Source organism: Lepidochelys kempii, chromosome 1, assembly GCF_965140285.1.
Source record: "Lepidochelys kempii isolate rLepKem1 chromosome 1, rLepKem1.hap1, whole genome shotgun sequence".
NCBI classification, from domain to species: Eukaryota; Metazoa; Chordata; order Testudines; family Cheloniidae; genus Lepidochelys; species Lepidochelys kempii.
Genome location: NC_136380.1, coordinates 122,034,118 through 122,050,465, shown reverse-complemented (window position 1 = coordinate 122,050,465; position 16,348 = coordinate 122,034,118). Strand labels below are relative to the sequence as shown.

Here is a 16,348-nt window from a genome sequence, read left to right as displayed (position 1 = left end):
AAGCATTTTGATTTTATGGAACTGCATTTTCCATAAAAAATGGTTATGCTTAAATGTTTCTGACCAAGTCTACTGGGTACTACTGTATATTCTACCCCCTGTATCATTACAAATGATCACACTGACAAATTAACTAGCTGTTTCTCAAGTAGCTGTATAATGTAAAATAATTGCAATGTACACTTTATGACTCCAGGACTATACCTCATTCTAAATATGTCAGAGACTAGTGCCTGATTATCAGGAGCTTATTCCTAGTAAAACTCTTCAAACTAATAAATTCATTGTAGTCTGACCATACTATGCAACCAAGACTTTATCACAGTTGGCAAGTATTGTTTAGGACTAAGCTAGCATGGAGAATGGATTTTCTCTCCTCAAAAGACAGAAATGGAAAAGAAAAGTATCACAATGAAGGCAGTAGTTGAGGTTTAGCTAGAAGCTGGTAATTCTTCCAATCTGAACTGTCTGTCAAATGTAATCCATTTAAGTCATTCAGTGTAAGTTTTTTTTAATGAGACCAATATCTGCCTCCCCATGGCTCACTGTTCTTCTGCCATGAGATCAACGAGTCCATCTTTGTATTGTTAGGAGGAGTGTGAGTATCTCTAGTACTAATGAAAGTGAGGTGGTAATAGTGCTGATTTAAACCAGGTGTAGTGTGGATGGACACTGTACAAACTCTCCCCCCCCCCATACAGCTCACCAATTTAGGGCACTCCTGACCTACACTACCCTTGCTATTACACTTTTGCCCCTGCCCCTCTTCACAGAGATAGTGAATTGTTCTGAACTTTGTGGTCGTTAAATAATGTGCACAAATGGGGACCCAAAAAACCTAATTTTGACTTGTGACCTGATGTCAGGATATGAATTCAGGTCTCCAGAGAAGAAAGAATACTGTTCAGCATAGCCCTCTTAGGGATCGTCTTGTGAAGAGAAGTCTGAGTAGTGTTGGAGAAACACATGTAAGTGTGTTGAATATGTTCATTTTGGTATTCAGAAATACTTAGGATAAAGAATGTGGCATGTTCCCATTCTATGTGCTGAATATTTTGTCCCCAGTCCTCAGCTGGTGTAGGTTGTTTTAGTTTCATTGAAATCAACAGAGCCAATGATTTCACTGCAGCGACACCTGTTTACATCAGCTGAAAACTGGGGCCATTAGATGATCATCAAATTATATATTGTCACAGAAATTGTATTGGAATTGTCTAATTCACATTTTACTTTACACCATCATAGATATTAGTATATTTCAAGTTGAGAATTCAAGAAGATTTTTAGCTTTTTCTAAATGTTTTAATGACCTACTGTATTTGTGTGGGTTTTTTTTAATAATCTAGCCCTAGCTTACATGCATCCTTTAAAAAAAATCTATTTTCCATTTATAGTCAAACTAGAAAGGAAGAAAGGCTAATGAGAGAACAACATAACAGTTCTGTGAATGTCAGAATTCAAGACCTCAGCTTGATTCATAGATTCATAGATACTAAGGTCAGAAGGGACCATTATGATCATCTAGTCTGACCTCTTGCACAACGCAGGCCACCGAATCTCACCCACCCAATCCTGCAATAAACCTCTCACCTATGTCTGGGCTATTGAAGTCCTCAAATCGTGGTTTAAAGACTTCAAGGAGCAGAGAATCCTCCAGCAAGTGACCCGTGCCCCATGCTACAGAGGAGGCCAAAAACCTCCAGGGCCTCTTCCAATCTTCCCTGGAGGAAAATTCCTTCCTGACCCCAAATATGGTGATCAGCTAAACCCTGGGCAAGATTCACCAGCCAGATACTACAGAAAATTCTTTCCTGGGTGACTCAGATCCCACCCCATCTAATATCCCATTCAGGCCACTGGGCCTATTTACCATGAATATTTAATTACCAAAACCATGTTATCCCATCATACCTCCTCCATAAACTTACCGAGTTTAATCTTAAAGCCAGATAGATCTTTTGCCCCCACTGCTTCCCTTGGAAGGCTATTCCAAAACTTCACTCCTCTGATGGTTAGAAACCTTCGTCTAATTTCTAGTCTAAACTTCCTGGTGGCCAGTTTATATCCATTTGTTCTTGTGTCCCCATTGGTACTGAGCTTAAATAATTCCTCTCCCTCTCCGGTATTTATCCCTCTGATATATTTATAGAGAGCAATCATATCTCCTCTCATCCTTCTTTTAGTTAGGCTAAACAAGCCAAGCTCCTTGAGTCTCTTTTCATAAGACAAGTTTTCCATTCCTCGGATCATCCTAGTAGCCCTTCTCTGTACCTGTTCCAGTTTGAATTCATCCATCTTAAACATGGGAGACCAGAACTGCACACAGTATTCCAGGTGAGGTCTCACCAGTGCTGCAGGCAAGAGGGTCAGCAAATACTGTGGGAGATAGTATATCTACCTGGAAATTAGAAACTTGTGTTAATTTCACTAGTAGTCCCTCTAGCTAACCCAAGAAACTGCCACTGACCGGCTATTGAGGGAGCTGTGTCCAGCATTCCTGTGCTAGAGAGGGAGGTTTGTTTCTACCAGGACCCTTTTGGATGGGGGAAGTAGAGAGATAATTATTGAAGGAAAGCTTAGAAGACACGTTAAATGGAGGAAAGAAAGTTACAACTCATGCAATGCATACGTTCAATGCTGTTTATTGGTACAGAAAGTAAAGACATAGAGCCTGTTATGGCAGTGCAGAGTCATCAGACATTGTTCCATGAGGATCTCCTCTGTCTGGGAGAATCCTCAGAGGGTATATTGATGCTGTAGTAACTCCTACGTCACCCGCATCCCTTGGCTCCTGCCACAGGGGGGAGTATGTCTGGGGGACAAGGGCATGGGCACTATCCGCCTACTCCTCCCTGGTCATCAGAACAACTTTAAGCTGACAGTTGGCCTGCCCCAGAATGAGGGCAATAAAGGTGGCATAATGCTGCCTGGGCCCCTACAACTCCAACCTGCATTGAGCACAGCTCAGCCAGACCCCAAGATCAGGGCTACAATTTTTCAAGCAAGTGGAAAAGGAAAATATAATAATAATAATAATAAATAATTAATATCAGTTGCACATCTTATTTGTTTTTAAATAGAGAGCTATAACTTGCAGGCTAGAGGCAGAGCAACTTCCTGGTCAGGATCTGAGTTTGATCCCTTGATCTTAAAGTAACAGAGGCTGGCCATGCTATTGAGGCAGTGTCCTCTTGGACAGAGGGGACAGGAGGAGGAAGAGGAATGTCACATTACTGTCACTAGCAAGCTTTCCAGCCATTGAAAGTAGTAGCATCACCATGAAGGATGCTTATACTGTAGCTCAGCTTTTACATTTCATAGGACTAAAATCTAACATACAAGCTGCCAGGCTTGATTGCAAATATTCCTTTTAGATATGTTGCAAAAGGGCTTTGTATGGTTTCATGGTCTTATTTGACCCCCACAACATGAATATTTTCAATAATAGAAAAGTTATGTGTACTAAAATCCATTGGTTTGGGAGGTTTTTTTACTTGATGATTAAGTTTGAAAAGTGGCTATAGTTTAGGCTCAAAACTATGTTTCATAATGGCTTTGTGGACACTGTACCATGTCAGAAGGTCTTGCATTTGAAAAGCTGAAACTGTGTGTCCTAGTTATCTCCATGTTGGTCACACTGCCACAGACATGCCTCTCAAATGCCATGTTTTTAGGCAGTTTATCTGACTTGTTCTTGATCAGCTGTCACCAGGTCATGCCGCATTTAAGAGTGCTATACATGCTGTTACCACACTGCCTGTCTGTTCCACTCCAAGCAGTTGTTGCTTCACTTCCCACTCTGCCAATGTGTGATGGGCAGAGAGAGAGAGAGAGAGAGAGGAAGAGCAATAGCTCCAATCAAAAGATAAAGTGTTCCCAGGGACCAGCATGAACAGTGCTCCCTCCTGGTACAGAGGGCAAAGGGCAGAAAGGAGAAACAATGGGGGAGAAAAGAATATTCCATACTCTATCTTACTGTGCCCCAAATATCAACACTGAAAGTTACATGGTGACAGGAAGGAATGATTCACAGACACAGTGAAATGGAAATTGGCATTTGTTTTCCTTTCCCAAATGGAAATGTGTCAAACTGCTCTTAACATTTATTTATTTATATATAAATAATAATAATGAAAAAAAATACTGATACAAGGCTCTAGGCAACCTAAAACGTAATTAGAACTGGCTGAAAATTGGAATTTCCATCTTGCAAGAAATTCTCATATTTCCAAGTTTGTTTTCATCTAGAATTGGGACAAAAAGTCGAAATATCAAAGGTTTTCATGGAATGGAAAGCCCCAAAAAATTTTCATCCAGAAATGCCAAAATATTTTGCCTTCAGATTAGTTCAGCATTGAATTGTGTCCACATCAGCTGCCATTGTGCCTCATGACCTCACTCTTATCTATGCACTGGGTTCCTCCGCTGGACTACATCTTTCATGATGACTCGAGATCATGGGATTCCCATAATTTACCACAGCAGTTCAAACTGAAAGAGAGACCACAATGTATCATGGGAGTTGTAGTTCAGGCAGGGAGTCCATAGAGGAGACTGGAAATACCGGAACTACAGCCCCTATGATGCATCACAGCAGCTCAGGAAGAAAAAGATTAATATCAAACTGACCTGAAACGAAATATTTCAATCCAGATGCATAAACAAAAATGCTTTTGAGTCAAGTTAGGTTGATCTGAAACTAAATATTTCTTTTAAAAATTTTCCTGATTGAAAATAATTTTTTAAAAAATGGAGAATTAAGATTTTCCTGCAGAAAATTTCAGGTTTTTAGGAACTACATTTTTTGTTGACAGATTTTTCATTGGAAAATTCCCAAACAGCTATATAACTAGTACTACAACAAAAACATTAAAATAATCATTTGTAAGGAACTCTGCGAGCCCACCACCTACAAGAAAGCTCTTTTCCACTCCTTCATCATTGTGGGAGGCAAACCCTTATCCCTCTTCAAAAATCCTGCCAAACAGCTGTCTTTTGCAGCCTACTCAGAAGCTCACCAAATCCAGGCTATTTCAGATCAAAGTGGGGGGACATGTTCCAGTATCCTGGAGTCCATCGTGCCAGCCATCTCCAGCTCAAGCATCCCCACCACTCACAGTTGTGGCACATATTCAATTAAAATATCATCTTTGTTCTCTTTGCCCTATTGGTATGAAGTTCCCCGCACGATACCTCACAAGGCAGCCAGCACAGTTCAGGAAATGTAATGGTTCTGCTGACATTCTGTTAGGATCATATTATCATGGAAATCATGCCATTCTGCAACTGTTAGGAGAAAAATGCAAAACCTGAAAAATCTTGTAGTAATTGTTGTGCCCTGGCAAATTACCATGGCAGTTTTGGTTGACCAGGATTGTAATTAGACTACTTCTGATAATTTTACATGTGTAAGCCAGTTGTTGAAACAATTAATATACAGCACATTTTTGGCTAAGAACCAATTTCCCTGTTTTTATCTGCCTAGATCTGACCAGCTATAAATTAGATAGTAGTATGATACTCCTATGTTCAGCGCACATACATACAGAAGTTAGATAAAAACATACAAACTCTTGCGGTTGCAGTATAATGCTACTTTATTTCTTAGAATTCAGAACGATTACACACAGGAACCCCAAAACAGAGAGAGAGAGAGTCTGCCCCCAAGACAGCAAAGCACAACTTCACTCCACTGTGATTTAAGCTGTCTCTTTCCAGACTGACTGCTCCCAAATCCACACTTCACTGCAGACCCCTGCAAGCAACACCCAAAAACTACCCCCTCACACACTCTTAAAGTGATAGCTTGCAGATTCAACGCGGTGCTCAATACTGCACAGATACCTCCATTGAATAGCATGCAGTGGTGCAAGTAGAATTCATTTCTCACCAGTTTGCTGCATTCATAGGAGGAACACAAAGGGGGGACACCAGCTAACAGGGGGACACTTGACCTCCTGATGTGACCCCCCCACGTGACTCCTTCCCGCCCCCAGCCTGGGGCCCCCGCGCTCTCCCTATCCCTTCCTCATGATCCGTCCCACATTACCTGGGAGGGGAGGGGCTTTGTCCTTCTCCCACTGCCCCGGATACTGCAGAACTGCAGGGCTTTCCAGAACCGCAGCTGCGAAAGGAGCAGAATGTGGGGCTGCCAGGAGGTCCCATGCCAGCAGCTCCTCTGGTGCGTCTGTACCGCCCCCTGCCCTCCCATGCAGCTGTGTCTCCTGCTTGGGGTCTGTACAACAGCCCCGCCAGAGGACAGGGCTGGGTGGGGGGTACAGCGGAGGAACTGCTGGTTCCCAGGAGAGCCCTGTTCTCCAGCGGGGCTGCTATACAGACCCCAGACAGGAGACACAGCTGCGTGGAAGGCCTGGGGGCGGGGTTGGGGGCGGTATAGCTGCACTGGAGTTGCTGCCGGCATAGGGCCGCTTGACAGCCCCACCTTCTGCTCCCCCTTGTCTTTCCCGTACACAAGACCAGCTATAAACATCTTACTCATACGGCAGACGAGACCAGACCAGACCGATGAACCTACACCCCTGATAGCATGTCAAATTAATGAGAATTTTCAGTTTTCTGTAAGGTCTTAGACTGGAGTGTCAAGGTGGTGGTTGTTATCTGTTTTCCTTTACCATTTGGTGTATTGCCACATGTCAGAAGGGTTCCCCAACATTTCTGTATTGTACTGCTGCATTTCTTTGCCACAGTCGTAGATTCCTTGTACTTCCAGTTCACCCTACACTTTCGGTTGTAAAAGGTGGTCCCCAACTCTGAGATCCCTAAAATCTGCAGTCCATTTATCTATTAAAAGAATGTAATATTGACCTCAAAAAGTGATCTTGTGAACACACAAATTATGATTGTTGTAATTATTACCTGCCATGTAAAAGTTTTAATTATGGAGATGAGGTCTATTATCTCTTCAAAATCATAGGCTTGCTGATAATACGATGATCAGTGCCACTATGAAACCCTAAGAGAGTAAATATTTATAAGAGGGTCACTAAGGAAAAACTATCATTCTGATATTATTCACACCTTCTTAATTCCTTCCTTTAATAAGCTAAGCAAGTTTATTAATTTCATAGCCTAAAGAGAAGGAAATTCATGCCTCATCACATTTATATCAAATTACATTCAATATTTAAAAATATAAGATCAACCACTAAAAGAAAAATATCCTATATTGTGTGCCATGTATGAGTAATTTTAATACCAATAAAGAGTTGCTATGTGGGAACGGGTGGACAAGAAATACAGAGCAGGTGAAGTGTGAAATCAGAGAGATTCTTAGCAGCAAATTATTTATGGATTAAAAGATGGTAGAAAAGAAGCCGTTGCACCTGGTCACTTGTTTTATTGAGCTAGCTGAGCACTTTTCTGCATCTTATTTGTAAATGGTGTCATTTATTTTGCTTTACTGCTAGCTTTAAAGTTTCCTACCTCATGAGACCTCTTTCAGAAGAATCTTTTAAGTAGGCTTAGTGGGATTCTAGTTAACTCCATACATGTCGGTCAATGTCGATTTTGGCTGCCACCCTGAAATAGGCAGAAAAAATATTAATCGGTAACAGTCGACGCAAATGCAGCCTCCCCTCCTTGCACCTGCAAGGATCAGGTGTCGCCGGCCCTGTGGCAGTACAGGGAGCCCTCTGCAGTTCCACTGTCATGGCCCCGCTCCCTCACTCCCATGACAGCAGGGCTCCACAGGGTTCCCTGCAGTGACACAGGACCAGTGACACCTGAAGCCTGCAGGCGCAAGATTTGGGGAAGGCTGTGGTCCTGGTGGGGCAGGGCAGAGACCTCCCAGCCAGGGCCACAAGGAGGAAGACAAGTCCTCAGCCACAGGAGAGGCCACCCCACTGCTGAATGGCTCCTGCCCAGGGATAGAGTCACTGAGCAGCAGGGTAGACTCCCCTACGGCCAGGGGTCTCTGCTCTGCCATGCCTGGACCACAGCCTTCCGTGCACCTTGCATCTGCAGGCATCGGGTGTCACTGGCCCTGTGACCGAGAATGGAGATCTCTGCAGCTCCACTGTCATGGCCCCACTCGCTCATCCACTGGTCAGGAGTATGGAAGCCATCCCCAGGCAGGAGCTGTTCAGCACTGAGTGGCCTCCCCCATGACTGGGGGCTTGTCACCCGCAGCCGGGATTGCCAGGAGGATCTCTGTTCTGCCAGGTCAAGACCGCAGCCTCCCCTGCACCTCATGCTCCCCAGTGTGTTGGGCCCCTTAGCCACGCAGGGGGTTCCCTGCCACCTCACTGTCAATGCTGAGAACCCTGTGTAGCCCCAACATCAGCACTTCCCTAACCCCAACCCTACCCTCCCACACTTCATTTCCAGTGACTGTAAAAATAAAAAGCTGATAAAAATCGAATAAATATGTTAAATAGCAATCTATATTCATCAAAATTAGAAAAATAAAATAAAATAAAATAGAAGTCTGCCAACCCTAGTTATAAGCTCATGTCTCTCAAACTTGTTAATGCCACATCACCCAGTTGCAGTTACTGAAGAATAACATTGGATGCTCCTTCCCCATGTGGTCTAGAGTTTGCAGTACTACTAATTTAGGGATTAAAAATAAACTTATCTTGAAACCTTTGTAGACTGGCTCATATCTGAGGACAGCTCCCAAAAGTAATAAAGTAATCACAGAACTACAAAAATTGTATCTTTCAATAATATATTTACTCTGCCTGAGGTATTTGTGGCACAAATACAAAAGTTGCATTCCTGTATTTATAGAAAAGCATGCACAAAAGGATAAGTAACCTCAATTTGGTTATGGTAAAAATACATTCCCTTAGAAATTGATTGCCAAGATTACACAATTATACCTATTCTGTACCTATTCTTAGGGTCATGTAGTTGGGGTGGCTTGATGGGGGGAAGGGTCACCTGGTCATGATGCAGAGATACCTATGTTCTGCTTTAACTTGTACCCCTCTGTTCACTTTTAGTTTTGCTGTGCAGTTTGTTTCTTTTGAATAAGGCTTTTCTGCACTAGGAGTCTGGAATTTGAGTGATCTAGAACTACTACTCTGCTAATGCTGCAATTCCCACCTTTTTTGGGAGAGGATGCTGCTGTAACCCACTGATGAATATGGGGTACAGGTCTCCCTCTGTGCTGATTTTCAAAGGGTATGAGTTGTTACAGCCCCTAGCTACAGAGCTTTAGCTCAAGCTGTAGACAGTGATACGTTTAGCTCTGGAGGTCCCCAGGTCCGTTTCTGGTATGTTGGCCAAGACAGCAGCTGTCACACTGGGTCTTATCCGCGATAGCCCCACCAGTACTACTTATGCCTTTGTAATATTTAAATAGAGTGTCAGTTTTACCATTCATTCCCATATACTGAATTTTTGTGCTGAAAATGAAATTATCTTGCTACTAAACACAGAAGTGACAGCATTTTATTAAGGTTTGTATTCAGAAATTTGAGAACAACAGGGTTGGTTTTATTTTTCAGAGATTATTCATTTTTCCTGGATTCCTTTTTAGTATTGTTTTAAAAAAAACAGTGAAAGCGTGAGGACTGTGTACCAAGTTTTCAAAACATGTCAAGATGTTGGAGGAAACACTAATGTCATAGCACACAGGATATGGATGTTCAACATGTGGAGACTCGTGCAATATTACAGTATTCTGCACAAATTAACTCTTAGGGCCTGATTCTCTAATGCCCTGCGCCTTGTGTAGTCATTTACATCATTGTAAACTGAGTTTACACTACTATTTTGATCTGGTAGCATTTTGCACCCACTTTGCACTGGCAAAAATGACTACACAAAAGTGCAGGGCAATGGGCGACTCCTACTCTTCATGTTCTTTTCAACATCAGTGCAAAATAGTCATCATTATTTTAACAAACTTCATTTTTATTTGGTGGACAAGGAAAACAGTGTATTATCGTTTCATAGGCTTTTCCCCTCTCCATAGTTTGTAATATTTTAAAATCCTTGACACGTTTCCATTATATTTGCAAACACTGAGTTCTTCCTTTATTGACAATCAAAATGAAATTAACACGGTTCTCTCTTTTACTCTCTTGTGTGTTCACCAGCATGAACAATTGTGTCAGAGCAGCACTGACAGAAAAGTTAACTTTCAGACCAGTGGTGAGACTTCTCTACAGTGTCACTTCTGTTGTATCCACAATTATAAAATGTTCTTAAAGTTCCCAAAGGCAAAATAGTGAATGATCTTTTTCTAAAGTAAGCTAGATGTCTATGGTCTGTTTGTCCACTGTTTTGCATATTGGATAGCTATTTACACAAGAGCAAAGTAGCTGGAAAATTATACCTTTCTGATTTATACTTTACACAGGTATAAATGACTACACAAGGAGCAAGGCAGAGGATAATCAGGGAACCGGAATCATGAATCCAGTTTCTACCATCTTCTAATAAATTTAGTGCATGTCAAATGTGGGGGATAACCTACATGAGTAGAGTCACTTTAATGTAAAACAGAGCAAGATGACAACATCAGAGACATCTTTTCATGCTGTTCTTAAAGCTTCTGTTTACACATATATTATTCAGAATGATCAAAAGTGTCTGTATTGTATTTAAAAAATAGGGATTGATGAACTATTAAACATAACTGCGGAATGAATGAGCAGGCAGAATATTTCCTCCTTTTCCTGTGGTGGAGTACAGTGATTGACTTGTAAGGAAAAGTTATGATTTTAAAGAACCCCTCAAAATTGGAGACATAGTAAACAGAACTAAACGGATCTGAAATAATTCAGACAGCACAAATTACCTACCAGTAAATCAAGCCTAATAGCAGTTTCTTACCATAATGAAGTGTTTCAAACTGGCGTTAAGGCTGAACTGATCTGATTTAAAAAACAAAACAAAAAACGCTGTCTGAGAATCTTGATTACAGCAGGGTATTTAAAGACCACTCTTTCCTTCCAGTTCTTCACTAAAAATACAGTACTTAAAACTTAGAGCTCCACAGTGGTATGCTTGACGTATATTTGTTGTCTAGTGTTAAACAAGAGATCTTGGTTTTTAGCAGATGTAAACATCTTACATCAGGGTTTTAGATCGGCAAAGTGCACTTATTCTTTAAACATTGCATATTGCATTGAGTAGATATGCATCCTAAAGACTAACGGATTTATTTGAGCATAAGCTTTCGTGGGTAAAAAACCCACTTCTTCAGATTCATGGAGTGGGTTTTTTACCCACAAAAGCTTATACCCAAATAAATCTGTTAGTCTTTAGGGTGCCACCAGACTCCTCATTGTTTTTGAAAATATGGTGCTTCTTGATTTTTCATCCATCTCAGGCTCTAAGTCGAATAATGTAAGAATCCATCACTTCACACACATCCAGAGAACTCTCATCCCTCAGAGGTGGGCAAGATGTGGGGTTGAGTAAAATTGATTCTGAAACAAGGTACTAACAATTTGCACATTTAGTCATCAGTGATTCAGCAAAGAATTAATGAATGATTTGGTACTCGGCTGTTGTGTCTGCCTGAAAGAGCACTTGAGGCTTCTTCTTAAGCCAGGTGGTCTACACTCAAAAGTTAGGTCTACATCACTCCACACCCCCTGCGCAAGATAGTTAAGCCCACCTAACCCCCCAGTGTAGATGGTGCTAGATTGGTGGAAGAATTCTTCCATCAACCTAGTTACCTCCTCTCAGGGAGGTGGATTTACTATAACCATGAGAGAACCACTCCAGCTGCGGCAGTGAGTCTGTACCCTGAAGCGACGCAGCTGCAGCCCTACAGCTATGCTGCTGCCATGTTTCGAGGGAAGAGACTCTTCACAGAAACAACTGGTCCTGCAGGGAGCGGCAGTGGGGGCAGAGAGGGGTGCTGAGGCGGAAAGGAAATGAGGGGTGGGATAAAAAGAGAGGAGACTAAAGAGAGAGAGGAGACTAAAGAGGAGAGAGGCAAATGACAGTAACCAAAGGGGGCCACAGGCAAGAAAGCAGAAAGGTATAGGGAAGCAAGGAGGCATAGGGAAGCAAGGGCAGAGAGGCCAGGAGAAGCAGAGAAGACCAGGAAAGGAAATGTCAGGGTTAAAGTGGGGATCACCGTACTGATAACCTCAAGAAATCAAAAATCATGAATCAATTATGTATTTTTAAACAAGTTAGACCAAATCCTCAGCTGGTGTAACTCTGCATAGCTCCATTGAAAGCAATAGGGTTACATGGATTTGCACCAGCAGAGGATCTTGCCCAAATAGTACAATTACAAACCTTAATGAATCATTCAGTATATAGTACCCTGGCATTAGCAATACAGGTTTTCAAATTCTTTGAGAATAGATGATGCAGGGAGTGAGCATTTGCCAAAGTTTTTAAGTCTTTTAAAACTTACTTGGTGCCTTATTTACACATGAAATGCAACACTTTCCATCCATTAACTATTCATTCTTCACAACATCCCTATCAACTCAGTCAAAAAGTATTACTGTATTGTTCTTGTTTTGCAGAGAGTTTAAGTGATTTGCCCAAAGCCCCTGAAGGAATCAATAGAAAAGCTAGGATTAGACTTCAGGAATTTCTGTCTACTAGCCCCAAACTCAGTTCCTTCAGACCACACTGCTTCTCTCTTTGTGCATTCTTGTTTCTTTTGCCTATTGTCATATAAGTTCCTCAGTCTACTAGCTTTCAGGTAAATTTGCAAACTTGCACCTCCTAATTAGTTTCATCTGGCATTTCAGATAGATATATATTATGGCACAACTTTATGTAACCAAATTATATTTTCAAATAAACAAAGTGATTGTTTTTCATGTGAACAATTTAGTTTTCCTGATTTTTAGATTGGATATATAAGCAGTAAGTCCTAATTGTATTATTATTTATTATTAAACAATAATAATAATAATAATTTTGTATTGTGGTAGAGCCTAGGGACCATAATCTTAGGTTTGGAGTTTGTTGTTCTAGACACTGTACAAACACACCACAAAAAGACATGCCCTACCCTGAGGAGCTTAAACCTAAGTATAAGATGAGAGACAACAGCTGGATACTCCAAACCGAAACGTGAAGAGTGCAAGATACTGGTCAATATGTTCACAGCACATGAGCTGTCATGTCCATTGTCAAGGGTTTTTGAGGGAATCATGGCAAAGGAAAGTTTTATTTGAATTTGACAGGAGACAAGGAAGTGGTGTGTGGATGTCTATAGGGAGCTCCTCCAATGCTTATGGAGCAGCATGGGAGAAAGCATGAAGGTCCTTGTTTAACATTTTAATAAGTGGATGATGAAGGCAGAGCAGAGGCAGGAGTTGTATCTTGTTAGTTTATGAGAGATCATAGTTAGGGTGGGGATAGCCACCTTAAAAGATGAGTAGTTTTTGTTTGATGTGGTGGAGAAGTGGGAGCCAGTGGAGAGATGCAAAGAAAGGGATGACATCATCAAAGCAGTGAGCCAGGAAAACTATCTTTGCTGCACCATTTTAAATAGGACAAGATTTCATTGTGAAGGCTAGAGAGGAGGCGTTTTCACCCATCAACATGAAAGATGTTGAGGGCCTGGATGAGAGATTTGACTTTATGGCTGGTAAAGAAAAGACAGATCTTATAGATGTTCTGCAAAAATGGCATTTCAAATCCTCTCTACAATTTGAAAAAAATCAATTTTGATCAATTATTTTTGGAGACAACTATAAGTGACAATTGTATGCAAAAAAGTTAAGTTGTACTTCACAACTCTGCTGAGTGTCTTTCACTTCTCCTGCTGACTGCCTCATTCTATGGACCATGCTTCGACTTGGCTACCTTGTCGTCATTTTTGCAAACCTCAGCTCCATATACTCATACAAACAACAGATCCAGATTGTTACTGTGGTGAAAAAATGGGACTTCTCCACCCCCAGTGAGGCTTTTTAACCCCACTGCTTCAGTTTAGTTTGTTTATTTTTACTTCTAGGTATCCATCACTATAATTTGGTGTCTAAAGCACTTTGCTCTCCCCCGCCCCGATTTATTCTTATCCTGTTTGCATACAACTTCACAAAGAATTAGTGCAACCATGCCGTAATTGTTTCAGTGGAAAAGATAGGTTGTTGCATCTGTAACTCAAAGAACAATCCATCATACAAGACTTTTTAACAAGAATGAAATAAACTAAATATGCCTATACTAAGACACTTGTATACCTACACTTGTAATACATAATCTAAGGCTTCCAGATTACTTATCAGATGACTGTTCAAGCTTCAGAACACCAGTGTGGTGAAGGAATCACTTCATCCATCTCTGAAGTACAGCAACTTCTGGAGTGGAGATGTTTAGCTGTACAAAGAAGGATCACACAACAGTTTAGGGTTGAGAGTAAAAAAAAAAATATTGTATGCAGTTGAAATTGCAGGATGAATTTTAGCTGGGTAAATTTAATAACTAGAACTGGAAATTAGCCTGGACACCAGGGATAATAAAATATTCTTACACAAACTGACATGGAGGGCCATGCAAAATGGATTTAAATGGTCCACAGAACATTCTTTATGTACAGGGGAGCATTCCACTGGCAAAAAGTTGGAGGATTGGAGCTGACTCCTGCTCCAGCCTTGCTCCCCATCCCCAGCTTCCCAAGAAGGAAAGGACAGATTGGACACAGGGAGGGATGTGGCAAAGTGGAATCAAGTATACTCAATTCTCCACTGATGTAAGGTAACTGAGGAACCCAAAGCCAATGGCATTACTTAGAACTATTTCTCAGCAACTGTAACTTCCACTGCGGCTGGGAGGCATGGGAATAGGGAACCACAGTTGGCTCCTTGGTGCTCCCCCGTGTCCACTGCGTTGAAGTGGAACAGTGAATCTGGCCCAGGATCTTGAATGACCATAAAGTTCTGATCCTGTAATTCATGATCATTCAAAAAGACAGTCCCTTCCAAACAACACCCTGTCCACCAACACCACGCTCATCATTGGCTCAGTACAGGCTCAAAGGAAAGAGTGCCATCTTCTGAGTCCAGTCACTGGTTTCCCTTCCTGCATCCTTTCGCTGTTGCTTTATGGTCTCTCATCCAACTGGAAAGGCCTTGAGTTTATGCATTGCCCTGATTACAAAACTGTGTAACTGACTTTGGAATGGAAAGTGTAACAGAAAAGTTGTAAAGAAGTCCACTGTGATTCCAAAATGTAAAGCATTCAAGATTTCCTTAGAAATACTTCAGTAATCAAAGCACAGCTGTTCCTTTCATCTGACTCTATGTGTGCACTTTGTCTCATAGGGATAGTCGTAAATCTAGTGTGGAAAAGCTATAGCCTATTCTAGTTCTATTTACTTCCCTATGGTGCAAGAGCTGTCAGCATGATTCTCCACCCCCACCCAGCAATGCAGATAAGTTACTGAACTACACCTAATCCTCTAAAATGGAGTTTTTCTAAGGGGGCGGGGGGAAGTGTTGGGCTGTGGTCAGTGTGCAATTGTCTATCATAAGCTACTTTTTATTATGACCCTGGTCCAGCAAAACACTTAAGCATGTGCCTAATTTTAAGTATATGAAGAGTACCATTTAGTGCGATTTTAATGGGGTTGCCCATGTATTAATGCCAGAAAACATGCTCTCCAATTTTGTTGATCTATGAAAACAAGTTTGGAATCCTAACACTGTGAATTTCCTTTCGCAAACAAGGTGGATGCCCATGGAAACATTTTGCTAACATCTCTTGAAATTCACAATGAAGTGGCAAGCCATGAGGTTACAACCAGCGTTACTGATGCTAGGAATTCAACAATATCCTTTGACAACTCAGGAATCCAGTACAGAAAACAAAGCACGAATCGGGAAAGCTTTGGAAGGCGTACAATGGACAGAACAGTGCCCCACAGTAAGAAGAGCCATTTACGGAGGAGGTCTTCACAGCTGAAAATAAAAATCCCTGATCTAACGGATGTGAATGCCATAGACAGATGGTCGCGGGTGGTGTTTCCATTCACATTTTCTCTTTTCAACTTAATTTATTGGTTATATTATGTTAACTGAGTGACTGTACTTTTCTAAAAGACTTCAGTAATAATACATGAGATATTGCTCTGCCTGTCGAGTTTATGTATAATATGAACTTTTATTATATATAAAATACACATGTATGTGTGTACACATATATTGTGGAAGTGCGTGTATATATAGACACGTGCACAGAAGTGTACTCTCTCTATAGATACACGCACACACACACACGTGTGTGTATATATACACATACACACATACATACACACACACATTCTGAGGTTATGGACAATTCAATATAGAATGCACATCAAAAGAACTTTTTTTTAAAATTGAAAGACAGGTGTCCTCAAAACAGTAAGCCTTGAGAAAATTGAGTATCGTATAATCTCACTTTGACT

The 16,348-nt window shown here is 41.2% G+C and overlaps 1 protein-coding gene across 1 annotated transcript in view; it reads left to right on the top strand.

Annotated features, from left to right (window-relative positions):
* The window catches only part of GABRB3 (gamma-aminobutyric acid type A receptor subunit beta3), a 161,248-nt gene extending 145,207 nt beyond the window's left edge, over positions 1-16,041 (top strand). Inside the window, exon 9 of the mRNA XM_073327683.2 lies at positions 15,630-16,041. Coding sequence (XP_073183784.1) covers positions 15,630-15,980 — 351 coding nt within the window. The 3' untranslated portion in view covers positions 15,981-16,041. The remainder of the gene's footprint in view (positions 1-15,629) is intronic.
* Positions 16,042-16,348: the final 307 nt, after the last annotated feature.